Source organism: Trachymyrmex septentrionalis, unplaced genomic scaffold, assembly GCF_001594115.1.
Source record: "Trachymyrmex septentrionalis isolate Tsep2-gDNA-1 unplaced genomic scaffold, Tsep1.0 scaffold178, whole genome shotgun sequence".
Lineage (NCBI taxonomy): Eukaryota > Metazoa > Arthropoda > Insecta > Hymenoptera > Formicidae > Trachymyrmex > Trachymyrmex septentrionalis.
This window is the reverse complement of record NW_017304949.1, coordinates 451,420-466,993: the sequence shown is the minus strand read 5'-3', so window position 1 is coordinate 466,993 and position 15,574 is coordinate 451,420. Positions and strand designations below refer to the sequence as shown.

The window sequence follows — 15,574 nt, the reverse complement described above, 5'->3', positions numbered from 1 at the left end:
TAGTTTAAAAAAGGATTTAAATTAGAAACATACAGCTATAAGTTGTCAGATAATTTTTACGATTTTTTTCTTTCAAATTAGTTTTATATTTAAAAATTTGTCAATTTTTTCCAGTTTTTTACAAGTTTTTTTCAAAGTTTTTTTGTTTGCGATTTGCATAAAACATTTTTATAAGCATCACAAAATTATTCTTAGTATTGTTAGAACATTTCTGGGTTAAATGCCGCAAAACAGACTTCGATATCATTTTTTGTTTAGCTGGAAAAAATTAATAAAGAATTTACTTCCGAAAAAATTGTTTTTGCTTATTATTTTTGATTATTTAAAAAATGGAGAGTAATGAAAAAAAACAATGTAATCATTTTCAGCGCATCAAAACCTTAGGGAAACATCTTTCAAAGTTATGAACTGTCGACTTTTCTTCGTACAATTAAAAATCTTGTCCATCAATTGCGAGCGATGTTTTTTTGATATTTATAGATATACATATGAGGAGGATCAGGCGTATTTTATTTAATGTGGGATAAGCTTTGTAAAGGAATTTTTATTAAAGCATTGATTATATGTATTCAGAATTGTAAGTTTTCACCCACTAACGATGACTGAGTATGAATCGAAATGCTTGAAATATTTATATTGCATTTGAATTTGTCAATACATTAATTTTAATTGTACACTGATCAGCTTAGTTCATTGTCCTGTTTATTGCACTCTGAAATTTTTAATTTTCTAAGCCTTTAGATACTCATTTTTATTTTTAATCATTAATTACTCGGATACTGTATAGTGAATTTGGTTCGATGCTCTAGAATTGATTATTAAAATCATCATACACAAATTGATATAAAGGTGTTTAGTATAAATCGAGTTAAACGAAATAAATTTTTAAACTACTTTTAAACTTCTAATCAATATACAATTATGCTGTTAAGTAACATATCTACTTTATAATACGAAATATTTGTATTTCATTATTATATTTAAATAAAAATGTATAACAGATTTAATATGCACCAATGCGCATTAGTGCCGTCGAGTAAATTAACAGTTTTTTCTTTGATATAATTTTTTTTGTGAAAAAGTGGTCAAAAAATTTATAGCGAAAAGAACATGAGGCAACATTTTCCTCGTTAAAATGTCTGATGGGGAAATTAAGCATGGCCGATTTTTTGTAATAATGTTAAGAATTTGCGAAAATTTTTGGTTTCGCTCCTTTTTATTCTACGCCCACTTTTTATAGTTCAGTATGATGGGATGGGAATCTCTTTAGTACTGCATAATACAGATTATAAAAAGCATAGGAGCTAACAATTAGGATTCCCATAAGAGCCAATCCAAAGATCCAGGACAAAAGATTGCCATCTATCATATTAGAAGCCTCTTTCCTTTTCCGAGCACTGATCTCTCCCAGTGTAGTGCCCTTTCGCTCTATCATGAGCTTCTTCATATTGGCGAGCTTCTCTCGTAACTCATCTACAGATTCGGCAATCTCCTCGATTGATTCTCCCACGGGTAAATCTGCAATTTATGTAAGTACAATATCATATGAGAACAAGGCATTCTTGATTAAGTAAATACACAGGGTATACAACTTGCATACTTCGAAAAACTTGTAAACTATAAGTCGTATGAAAAACTTTTATATAATACAAAAGTTGCATGACTTCCATCCTCAGTCCTATTGTCCGTAATCAAGCGTGATGACTTCTCTCATATGCCTGTGGTACGCACGTTGATTGTACACAGTCATAAGGAACCTACAGTTTGACGTTGATTCCGAATGACGATTTTGTTTAGAGAAGAGTACCTGGCAAAGATCCTCTCAGTGGTTTGCCATTGTCTACCGAGAGGAGCTACGAGCATACGAAAATTTTTCGGTTCTGCTTGGGATCGAACCCGGGATCTCTGGCATAGCAGTATCGGACGCTACCTGCTACGCTCGTGTTCATAATGCATGACTTACATAGTGCATACATTTTTTTATAAATAGAAGCATTAAAAAGATTTTTAGGTCAATCTCATTTAAAAAAATGGAATTATATGAACTTTTTTAGATAATATAATTTTAAATAAGATATAATTTAGATAAAATAAACTTTATTTCGCTACATATTGACATAAAATATTAAATATCTCGTATAGAATAATAAAATAAATCAATTAGTTACATAAAACATATAGTTGCTTGTTTAAAAAATTATCCATTTTGTTCACATATTTTTTAAAGCAATTATGTGTTTTTTTTATACCAGTTGATTCATCTTATTATTCTGTTTATAAAAGTATTAAGATACTATCATAAAAAAATTAATAGTTAAAAAATGTTTAATATTTTATGTCAATATGCGCCGGAATAAGATATAAAATATCTCTTAAACTATTGGTTTTTAGATACTTTTATTTTAATATTTTTATATGCAGAAAAGAAAGAAGAATCATATAATGTAAAAAAATTCATATAATTTCATTTTAAAAAATGAGGTTGACCATGAAATTTTTTTAACGCTTCTACTTATAAAAAAATGTATGCACTATGTAATGGCCCTCTCGAAGTAATGCAACTTTTGTATAACAGTTTTTCATACAACTTATAGTTTATAAGTTTTTCGAAGTGTCCAAGTTGTATGCCTTATACTATGTATACAGAATATTTCGGACTATTTTCATGCAGATAGAGCGGAAACTAAGTCAAAAAGTCCTGTACAATTTTTCATTTTTCGCAATAATTAACAAGTTATTAATTATTGAAAATCGAATTATAAACAATGTTTCATGTGTAGCACCCTCGATCGTTGGCGGCTACATTTCGCCGTGCGCTTGCATTCGGTGATAGCTATACGCGCTAATACGGTGAGTTTAATTAATTGATAATTCATTAACTATTGCGACAATTGAAAAATTATAGACAACTTTTCGACTCTATCTGCATATGAAAACAAGATAAGACCTTCCGTATACGAGTATACTACTCTCTAAATCTGAATCAGTGGATAATCACTGATATCAGTGCCAAATATGTTACTGGTAATCAATGAATGAAATGTGAGATTCCTAACCTAACTGATTTTTATTATGTAATCTAACTAATCTTGTTTTAGTGCATAAATTCAATGAATATAGTATTGAAAAATTGAAATTAACATGCTTATATCAGTATTTTAGTTATATAATGTACAAAATTTTTTCTTTTTTAGTTAAATTTTACTGATTAGCAGTGTCAAATATGCCACTGAGTAATTAGTGATTATCCACTGACTCAGATTTAGAAAGTATCCAAATTCGATTTCGATAAAATTTTACAGGTATGTAGTACCAACTAAATGTAATCAAATCCATAAATGTGAACTTGCGGAAATGCTTAGTTTCCGAAATATTCAAAATTTATTTGATCGACTTAATTAACATTTGGTAAAACTTTTCCTTTACATAGTCCCAAATGACCTCCAATTGACCTTGACCTTAACCTTGACCTTCAAGGAGGTCAAAGTCTTATCTTTTCTGTCACTCGTTATTCATTAAAAAGTTATAAACAAAACAATTTTTATGAATAGTATGTAATTTTCGAACACAAAGTACATATTATATAATATTTCAGCACTTTTCATTGACAGAGAGTGGTGGAGGTAGATCTCGTTTTGCGTAAAAAGTCATGCGCCCCCAAACAGGGAAGAAGTGGAGTGAGAGTCGTTTCAGATGAAAGTCGCGCGCCCCCAAGCAAGGGGGGGAGATGGGGTGGGGGACTCTTTAGATGAAAGTCGCGCGCCCTCAAGAAAAGGAAAACTCCATTCCAGTGATACATAATTTTGTATAAACATTTTTGGCATTAAATCTTCGTATCGATGAAAATCCATTTAAGGGCATTTGACATTATTCATTTGACATCATTTAGAGTGCTTCTGCCAAAATTTATGAAAATTGAAGGTACAGTGTTTTTGGTAGTTCTTCCAAAACATTAATTAAGTCACTGAAATAAAATTTGAATATTTTGAGAACTAAGCATTTCTTCAACTACGAATTTATGAATTTGACTGCATTTAATTAATACCACATTTCTGTAAAATTTCATCAAAATCGGACTTAGTAATATACGGAAGTTGAGCCGAAAATAATCTCAAATGTTCTGGAAGACTGTGTAAATATATTGGTAAAATTTTTTTTCATAATTTTTCATAAAATTTTTCATAATTTATTACATCAACAACTTGTAAGTAATTATAAATAAAATTATGAGAAATTTTTGAGATTTTAAAATATTTTTTGGTAATTTTTTCCAATAACAAGAAATAAGAAATATAATTTCTCAGAACGATTTGATGAGAAATTATGAAATATTTTTTAGGGTCTCTAATATTTTCTTGCCTTTTTTTCAACAACAACAAATATAAAATATCAGGAGAATGTTAAAAAAGTTCGATTTTTGGCCCCCTTGCGAAACCTTCCTCCTCCTCCGTCTATAATCCTCCGAAAGGATGTAGTGACTTCTATTATATGCCTGTGGTGCGCACGCTGATTGTACACAGTTATGAAATGCATTTATGTGACTTTAATCGAGCAAACATTTTAGATCGACCATTTTAAATTCGCTATCATTGATGTTTCCATTTAATTAATAGATTTGCAGTCAACTTGTCTTACACAGCACGCTCAGATTCATTTTTATAAAAAATTTGATTACTGTAATTCTACGTATAAATCCGAATATTGAGGGCGCCATTTTAGATTTCCTATTTTCATAATTTGCCATATTTAATAACAGAATCATTATAAGCGATCTTTAAAACCTTTAAATACCTATTATCATAAGAAACTTTTGCAATATATCAAATTTATGATAAGATCTAGCGTGGTATATGAAAATTCGACTTGCAAAAGGAGACACATATTACATAAAAAAATGTACTTTTTAGCAATATTATATGCTAAACACAATATTGATTTTTACATCGCAGATCACTTAATTCCACTATTGAAGGATATTTGTATAGATCCTAAAGTTGTACAAGATTTTGCATTAAGCCAATTTCAATATACAAATATACGTAGTATATATGTAAAATATAAAAAGTATATTACAATTTTCAAAAATTTTTAATGGGCGACTAATGAACTCCTGTTTATGAACTCCTGTTAATGAACTAGTAATGAGTTACTAAAACTACATTCGACGTGCATGCACCAAAAACTCAGCATGTCTAACAACACTGGCTTCCGGAACCATGAAAAGATTACATGGTTCAGTTTGCAAGCGTCTCTCTCTAATTTTTTGCCTTCTCGTTTGTTAGCTAAACTAGGATCTGTTCGGTGACGATTCAACCTTAGTTGTTGTCTTTGTCGTACTCACATCATTAGATTCTTTTTTTATCATGTACTACCTAATATTACCAACGTTTGTTCGCGTCGCATGCTCCTACTACAGCTCTTATTCGCTTTAATGCATTTGTTGGAGTGAATAGGAGCTATAATGGAAATTGAAACACATTTCAAAAAGCGGGAGATGGCGGCATGTGTTTCAATTTCTATTATAATTCCTATATCTCCGCGAGAGATGCCGGCGCGAGGTGTAAGAGCGTTCTGTATGGACTCCTCCGTTAGATAAGAGGAGTCTGTAGACTGGGCCCGGCACCCCAGGGAACGATTCTCATATGAGACCTGACCTCATATGAGATTGAGGAGTGTCAAAAGATGTCAGGCATCTCAGGTGAGCCTCTAAAAGACTAAATCTGGGTGCCCTCCAACGATAGTCCTCACCTGGACAGCGTACAACCCGGGTGAGGACGTCGAGGCAGAGATAGAAAGGCTCCGGAGGGCATGACGATCCGGCTATCCGACGCCTCAATGCCCCGGAGTCGTAGGACGCCAGCACAGTTTGCATACTGATACTGGTCATCTGAGATCGCTACACTGAGAGAATGAGCGGTCTCAGTCAGGCGCCATCTTGCACGGGCCAAGAGGCGTTGCGAAGGTGAAGCGGTTTTGACAGACGCGGGGGACAGACTGCGCGAAGCGCACAAAGTTCTCCGCGTGGCGATCCGCAAGGCCAAGGCCCGTAAGTGGACCGAGCTGGTCTCGGATTTGGACAGAAACCCGTGGGGATTCCCTTATTGTGTGATCGCGAAAAAGACGCGACCGTGAATGCCCCCACTGACGGAAAGAATGGACTCCCGGCTCCTTGAACACGTGGTGTATAAACTATTCCCCACGCGCCCCGACAACATTCGTCCATACGATGTCCAAAGGGCGAAAGATCTGGAGGTCTGGTCCGAGGAGATGGTCCAAGTTCATTGCAAGATCAGGGGGCCATCCAAAGCCCCTGGTCCTGACGGGGTCTATAGCCGTGTCTGGGCACTGGCCTTCGTGAGTTCAGCGGCCGCCTGAGACAGATTTTTAACATTTGTCTCCGGCAAGGAAAGTTCCTTCCAGTTTGGAAAAGAGCCAACTTAGTTCTTGTCCGAAAGGAGGACCGGCGGAGTTGCCATCCGCGTACCGTCCGATTTGCTTGTTGGACGATACGGGTAAAATGCTTGAGCGGATAATCGCTCACCGCATTGTCCGGCATCTGTGCCGGGAGGACCTTGACCTCCACCGAGGACAGTACATTTCGTGAAGGATGTTCAACTATCGAAGCCATCCGGCAGATGAGGACGCTCTTGGAGTCCGTGGTTGAGGGGGGGGGGAGGAAGGAATGGTGTTGGCGATGTCATTAGACATCGGCCCATCTTTCCGTCAGTGATCTGGAGATCTCCGTTAAAAGGGCTGTGCGGGCTATCAGTCCCCATCTTAAAGAGTGGATTGAGAAGAATCATGGTGCTCTCTCATATCGCCTGACGCAGATGCTTTCCGGGCATGGTTGCTTCGAGGAGTACTTGCGGTGAATAGGAAGAGAGCCGACCGCAAAGTGTCACCACTGCGGCGCCGAGCTTAACTCGGCGTCATATACAGTTGAGAATTACCCGACGTGGATGGACGAAAGAGCTGCTCTAGTCCGAGCGATCGGTGAAGATCTGTTGCCGCCGGCAATAGTCAAGGCCATGCGCGGCAACGACCAGTGGAGAGCAATCTTCTTCTTCTGTAAGGCATACTATAGAAAGAGGAGAGAGTGAGGAAGCGGGCTAAGCCTGTTGAAAGACGCGGAAGGCAAATGGGGCGAGCGTAAGGACCTGGAGGCAGCCGGTACTCCATCCCCTCTCTCCCTCCCCCGGGCGGCCGGTGGTCCGATGTCGATTCCATTATCATTTCTGACTAAGTTGTGACTATTATAATGGAAGAATATAATCGATAATATTATCAGAACGAAAAGCATTGTGCGGAAAATAGATAGAGTAAATACTATCAACTTTTTGCGTAATTATAAATTGTATAATTTTAACTATTTTATTACAATAATTTTGTCAAATTTGCGTTTAATTTCTTTACACCGAGGATGACCTATTAATAAGGTCGAAACGTTCTAAGAATTTGAAATACATAAAAATCTGGCTTGTAGTCCCCCCTTCTTGTTATTTATTGTTTATTATTATTGAGCTATTATAAGATTATTTTTATCAAATATTGTACTAAGATTGCCAGTATTTTGTACTTTGTATTTTCAATACTTCGATAATGTATTTTGCCCAGCCCTGTCTATAGGTTTATTTTATATGTTTGTTCTCTAGTTTTATTTAAATAAAATCTATAACACAAATAATATTTTATAAATCTTTGATTGTATAATTAGAAGTCGCATAAATAAAATTTGATATTTTGCCTGATATACATATGTCTGGATATTTCTATGTGCTATTATGTACTGTGACCTTATGTAGTCTCGATTGATGGCACAACTTCGTCACGTTTCATATTTTATCTTTATTCAACAGCCAGTAATTTCATCTCGATACTCAAAGTCATTAGCTAGGTACTGAATTATCGCGAAACTTCTCTAACTTAAGTTGGGTGAACGTGTTACTTTTCTCTAAATTATTTCTCTAAATTTCGCATGATTATTCTCAATTTTTCAATTGCGACGGACGATAGCCGACTGCTCAGCCCTCACAATGGGCAGAGATGGTGGGTTATTCGGAGCGGGAATAAATCGGAAGGCGAGAGAAAATATAAGTATTACTATTTCTTAATAATAAAAAAGTAAGCTTGTATTTGACAGCTTAACGGAGACAATTACAACAATCTCATCGCATACGCAATATACGGCAGCTGCAATAATTCGTCTCTATTGTAATATGAGCTCGTTATTATCGATATTATCGGATGAGTTTCAGCATCCTCATTTCTGTAAAACAGGATCTGTACTAAAAGGCGCAAACAACAGACGCGGACAGCCAAAATAATAAAAGATTCGACTTGCGTACCCCCGCCACTGGGAATAGCCCGGAGCCTCTTCGGTGACGATCTTCTTCGGCGATCCTCTTCTCTGTTAGCGACCGGGACAATCCACGCACACAGTTATCGAACCTCGTCCTGGTTAGCGTTACTTAAAGATTCTCGCAAAAGATAATTAAAAAAATTAAGAAAAATTAATAAATTAACATGGCGCTTGAACGTCAGCGCCCGTACGCTAATTTGCTCGCCCTCACAAGCTATGAGAACCTAGGATCCACCTGGTTTATCTGCGACACAGTGACGGACGAAAAACGTCACGTCACAGTACCTATTTCCTATCCCTAAAACACAATCCCTCTTCACTCTTTTCCTTTCGAACCATCTCTATTCCTTCTTTTCTTTCCAAGCTTCTTGAGCAGATCTGTTTCAGGCAACTGAACTCTTATTTTAACTCTACCAACTTCATACCCGACTGCCAATCTGGTTTTCGATGCTTGTACAGCACTACCACGGAGCTGTTGCATCTATCTGATTCTGTTCTTCGTGATTTTGACTTCGGTCTCCTAACCTCTATAATTGCTCTCGATTTTTCCAAATCATTTAATACTGTCAACCATGAATTTCTTCTGCTCAAACTGCTTGGTCACTATGGTCTCGCATCCTCTGCTCTTTCTCTCATACGCTCTTTCTTTATCGGCACATACGAGGTCTGACTATTAAATAACGAGACTGCGCGCGCAGAAGGCGTCCTAGAGGGGTAGGGTGGGAAACGAATGCAGCGTTGGATAGCTGGAAGTGTCTACTATTCCAGTACGAAAACACGTTTTTGTCGCAGTAGTAGTATTTTTTCTATAGAGGTTAGAAACGAACTTGTTTTTTTCTCGTGCCGATAACAATGTGTGACGAAAAACACGAGCAACGGATCAATGTGAAATTTCTCGTTAAATTAAAAAAAACTCCGACTGAGGACTATAAGTTGTTGAAAGAGGCCTATGGTGAGAATTCTCTATCTCGTGCGCGTGTTTTCGAATGGTATAAACGGTTTTCTGAAGGCCGAGAGAGCACCGAAGATGACCAACGTCCAGGTCGACCTGTCTCTGTTTCAACTCCGCAAACAGTGACCAAAATCAATGAAATTGTGCGCGGAGATCGTCGTATGAGCATTCGGATGATTGCTGAGACTGTAAACGCCGATAAAGAAACTGTCAGAAAAATTTTACATGACGAATTAAACATGAAGAAAGTCTGTGCAAAGTTGGTCCCAAAAAATTTGACCCCTGACCAAAAGCTCGTCCGTCAACAGATCTGCTCAGATTTTCTTGAGAGGTTAGATGAAGAGCCTGAATTGATGGAAAACATCATCACTTGCGATGAAACCTGGATATTCCAATACGATGTTGAAACTAAGCGGCAATCCATGCACTGGAAAACTCCTGCATCGCCAAGAATGAAAAAAGCAAGGATGTCGAAATCAAAATTTAAAGCCATGCTAATCGTTTTTTTCGACATCAACGGCATCGTGATGACTGAATGGGTTCCAGAGGGTCAAACTGTAAACCAAACTTACTATTTGACAGTTTTGGCAACACTGCGAGAGCGAATTCGTAAGAAACGGCCGGAGTTGTGGAAAAACAAGTCGTGGACTTGACACCAGGACAACGCACCTGCCCATAACGCGCTGTCTGTGAAGCGTTATTTAGCCGCTAGAGGCACTCCAGTGCTCGAACACGCGCCGTACTCGCCTGATTTAGCACCCTGTGACTTTTTCCTGTTTCCGAAGATCAAGTCTGCCTTAAAAGGAACCCGGTTCGAGTCGATGGAAAAGGTGAAGCGAAAATCGGCGGAGCTCCTAAATGCTCTTACAAAAGAAGACTTCCAGCATTGCTTTGACCAATGGAAAAAACGAATGGAACGGTGTGTGGCGAGGGGAGGAGAGTACATTAAAGGGGAGCATTCAATTGTAGAATAATTTTTAAAATAAAACTCTTTTTCATAAGCAGTCTCGTTATTTAATAGCCAGACCTCGCATTCAGCATGTCCTTCTTTTCACCACTTCCCCTAACTTTCCTCGTTTTGTTCCTTCTGGCGTCTCTCAAGGCTCTGTCCTCGATCTCCTATTATTTACTCTATTTACCTCTGTTCTTATTTCTTTCAAAATTTTTATGTATGCTAATGACGTCATCTTTCTCCTTTTCTTTGAGCCCGCTGACTCTTCCCTAGCTTAGGAAATTCTCAATACTGATCTTAGGTCTATTTTTGAATAGGCCTCATCTAATTCTTTACATTTAAATCCCTCTAAATCCTTCTTATTTATTACTGACTCTCTCTTTTCGCTCTCCTCTTTTTCTCTTAATTCTGTTCCTATTCCACAATCTTCTTCTGTCAAAATTCTCGGTGTGCATTTTGACTCCTCTTGATTTTTTTGTGATCAATGATCACTGATCATATCTCCGTGAAATGTCAGGCTGCCTTCCTTCGTCTTCGTCTTCTCTATCCATTTTGTTACATTCTTACTACTACTCAGAAACTTCTAATGTCTTGACTCTTTATAGTCTCTCTTTTTGATTATACCAACGTTGTGTACGTTCCTGCTCTAACTCAAAAAACGTTATTCTGTATCCAGCAAATTCAAAATATTGTCTTCGCTTTTCGTATAATGCTTGTAAGTTTGATCACTGGATGTGAAAATTTGGTACAAATTTTACAAAAGTCTATGGCATGAAGTAAAATTCATACAAAAAAACGGTTTACAGCAATCGAAGCAGTAAATCTTTACCTTCAATTTGCTTTTTATTGAGCTCTGTATCGAGTTATTCAATATTGAAACAAAAAGGGTCATTTTTGCTTTAACGTTGAATAATTTGGTAAAAAAAAATCGTAAGAAGCTTCATAAAAAAATAAATTAAAGCTAAAGATTTACTCTTTTGAATGATGTAAACCGCATTTGTGTAATTTTTAATTTGCGCCATAAAACTTCGCAAATTTCGTAAAAATTTTTAAGATCTGATGTGTCTTCATTTATGTTTATATGTAACTTCACAAAATATCATTAAGATATCGGTTTTTATGTACCGATCTAAAAAGTAGAGATTTCAAGCTTAAAAATGTTTTTTTGAAAATCTCGATACGATGATTTTTGACGAAGTTATTCTATTTCGAAATTTGCCTATTTTTGCAGGGTGGATCAGGTAATGCTTTAATTTTGTTGAGTAGTGTAATATGTATCACTTATAAAGACTTGACCAGTTGTAAAATGACGAATTGCGACTTTTTCAAATATCGACTCTTCTCTAATATGTTTTAATCTATTGCTGCATCCGTGAATGCTCTATGGAGCTTTGATGACCGTGTCCAATCAGAGGAGACCGAGTCACGTGGTGCAGTTTACCACTCTTTCTCTGTGAAACTCTCTAATAGCAATAGACACCATACAGCTAAGCGGAACGCGAACAGCGATATATGAAGGTATTATACGAGTATATATCTAAGTAGTTTATTCCTGAAAAATGCGTCTTTACAAAATGATTTTATCATGCATGGATATATTTGTCGTTAAATATGCAATAAGACCAATTTTAAATTTTTCAAAAATTGAGAGGGGAAGGGGGATTTCGAAAAAAATAACATTTCTGAAAAATGTAAGTAAACATTAAAAACCATAAAATTCTTTTGAAATTTTTTTCATGTCTTTTACCGTTTCAACGATATTGATTCAAAAATATAAAAATCGATTTTTTTAATGAGAGTGTTTTACCGGGTTTTAATGGGTAAGCGTAAAAGCATCTATAAAAAAATATGTGTTAAAATCAAAGTGTAACATTTGGGTTTACTTGTAAGTACTACAAATTAATTATTTAGTACTGCTAATCTATATAAATAACTTTCATCGTACGCAATTCATTTATTTTTTTATTTTTTTAATTGCGTTCTTACATTATAATGTCACAATAATAAAGAAGTGTTTATAACAATAAAACAAATCTTTTTATTCATGAAGATGCATTTTTGTCTTTTTTAATACTAATGTAAAAGAATGAAAAAAGAGAGGATATAATTATTTTTTATTAGAATTAGAAGTTGTGGTATTCAATGTATTACATTAATAACAAGAATTTGTGTTTAATTATTTATGAAAGTAAAAATTAGTAGAGGAAGTATTGTTTCTGATATCAGAGAGGGATCGAATAAATACCGAAATAAACATTCTATTCAATCTGAGAGCTGAGCAAGGCACCTTGTTGTCCTTTGAGGAAGAAATCCTTCCTAAGGAATCCACAGAGTTCTATTATAACACTAAACTGATAACTCGTCCTTTTAACTGTTGCCGAAATGTATGTACTATATGCACAGAATAAGTACATTTGCATGCTGCGCATACTTTCTATATACTTTTAAACCAATCACAGAAACGATAGATCACCTGACCTATTAGCATCTCTTTTCTGTGTGTGATGGTCTTATTCTACGCGCAGGTAATACTTTTAAAGAACTACTTTTTTAAGGAAAAATGGGAAGTTAGCAGTCTAATGTAACAATAAAAATCTGTGGAAAAAGCATTCAGTGGTCAACGACATCAGGCTCAAGCAGGTAACGGGAAATCACCTAATTATATATTCCATGAGCGTATGAAGAAATCTTCGCATAAAGTCTCCAATAATATTATCCCTTTAATTGAGCTACCTAACGACCATACATTTTTCCTACAATAATCAACATAACGGAACTTTACGAACAGATGTCTGGAGCGGTTATGGGCTTTCCCGTCTCCCTTGTAATTGCAAATATCTTCGTGGAGTACTTTGAAGAAGAGGCCCTTCGTAAGGCGATCAACAAATCAGAAGTTTGGTTTTGTTATGTAGATAATATATTCGTAATCTGGAGACAGTAATAAATTTCATAAATTTTTAAACTTTCTCAACAACCAACATTCCAATATTCGATCCTATGGACATGGAAGAAAACGGTAAGCTTTCTTAGATGTTCTTATAAAAAAAAATTAAGGCTGACAATACTCTTCATCAAGTATACAGGAAGCCAACACACACTGACAAATGCTTATGTGCCGAGTCACATGACCACCACCCAACACAAAAACAGTCGGCAATACACTCACTTGAGCATAGAGCATTGAATATCTTTAATACAGAATATCTACAAACAGAACTCAACCACATGAAACAAATTTTACAGCGGAACAATAAAAAGAATGTGAACAGGACGATCGGCAAACATAAAAGAGGCACAAAGAACTTCGACACATAACAACCACAGGAAAAATTAAACAAAAGAAGTCTCTCTATTCTTTCATGTAAAAGGAATAACAGATCGAATTGACAGGATTTTGAACAAATATAGCATTCAAACCATTTTCAAGCCCCCAAGGATCGAGCAAATCTTGAGAAATCCTAAAGACCTTTACTCAATTTCGCAGGAGTATACTAAATATCTTGCTCTTGCGGGAAAGTATACATCGATAAAACCGGAAGAATGATCAACGTATGCATGAAGGAACATCAACGGGATGTCATACCGAAACATGTCACACAATCAGCATAGAACACAGCGTTGAAACAGGACATCAAATACTATTCATAAAATCATATTTTCCGAGAAGTATAGACAGGTTCTGGAAATACAGAAACATTCAGACATTTTGAATAGAGACTCAAGTTAAAATAAGAAGGATGGAAGATATGCTCTCTTGGCAAGTCAAGAATGTCTCCTTCCTCGCCTTCTCAATATATCCTTGTCCCCCTCAACAGAGTTTATATAAAAGGAGTTCACTGGAGGAGCAGCTCAATACGCTCTTCACTCTGATGAAGTGAACGACAAGGTTCACAAAATGTTGGCATTAGCAATGAATAGAAACACGGCGGTAATCCGTAAACTTTCTGATATCTTTGAAGATGATACCCGTGAAAACCTAAAAAGCAAACGTTAGCCTACTTAATTAATAACTTGTTAAAATACGCTGCTACATTTTGTGTAATATCATATACATGAGGTATCACAAAAATGTATTCTTTTTGGAATTGTTTTCATTTACATTACTGATCATATTCTCATTATTTTTATCTAAATTATACGTTAAAAAGTGTTTTAAATCGATTTATTTCATTGCAAATTAATTTGAATGGATAGCCATTGTCTAACAAAAACTCATAATTCGAAATTCTCACTCTGAAAAGTCGGATGAGATAACAAAATCGCTCTATCTATAAAATTATAAATTGTTTCAATCTTATGGCATAAAGGATGACTCGAAATATATGATAAATATTTTTTTGAAAATGTCCTTTTATGAAACTAATTTAAAAAAATTGTATCATCTTTGACTGTGAAAAAGAGATCTAGAAAAACTAATGCTGCGATTATATTTCAATGTATAAGTAAATTGTAACCGATTATGAAAACTATTAAATACACTAACAATATTATCAATTTAATCGGAAGATTAACAGACTGTCAACGTAACAGAGTAGTAGAAAAGTAATCAAAGTTTAAACTGTTTAACGCTTTTTCCTCTAGATCCTGCAATATCAAATTAGCGACGATGGGCGATAAAGATAAACCCATGCGTGTATCAAAGGATTGTTTAGATATTGTTGTTGAATGTAAAATATAATACATGGACAAAAGTACAAATTCAACAGCAGAAATAAATTTATTTAATAAAATGCTAATGTCTTTTTCAATATATTCCATCTATTTGGGATGCTTTGTATTGCTAGATCTGAAAGAATGTTGGTGAACAAACAGAAATACATATAACATCTAAAAATAATAAGACATAATCGTTATGGATTACTCGAATTGAGTTTTTTATATAAATATATATTTTATTGATCCAAATTGTTGGCTTTATAGTTGTTGATTAATATTGTTTAGATTCTTATCTCTCTCACACACACACACACACACACACACACGCGCGCGCGCGCGCGCGCACGCACGCACGCACGCACGCACGCACGCACGCACGCACGCACACAATTGACGACTTCACAAAAATTTTTAATTCTCACTCTACTTTTTTGCCATTGAATGAAGAAATAACGAATAATAACGAAGAATGATAAAGAATATAATTGTAGTAAAATCATTAAAAAAATTATTATAATATATAGAATAGTGAGTTAGAATCTTAAGAATGTTTTACACATACTTTCAAAACAATAACAAAATTATGAAAAAATTACAGATTACTCTAAATCACGTTTAAAAATAATATGACAAATTGGTGAAGGTTTATTATCTG

At 35.3% G+C, this 15,574-nt stretch overlaps 1 protein-coding gene across 1 annotated transcript in view; it reads right to left on the bottom strand.

Moving 5' to 3' along the window:
* Positions 1–1,175: 1,175 nt before the first annotated feature.
* LOC108746546 overlaps positions 1,176–15,574 on the bottom strand; it is a 20,540-nt gene continuing 6,141 nt past the window's right edge. Inside the window, exon 2 of the mRNA XM_018483376.1 lies at positions 1,176–1,518. Within this exon, the coding sequence (XP_018338878.1) occupies positions 1,235–1,518 (284 nt within the window). The 3' untranslated portion in view covers positions 1,176–1,234. The remainder of the gene's footprint in view (positions 1,519–15,574) is intronic.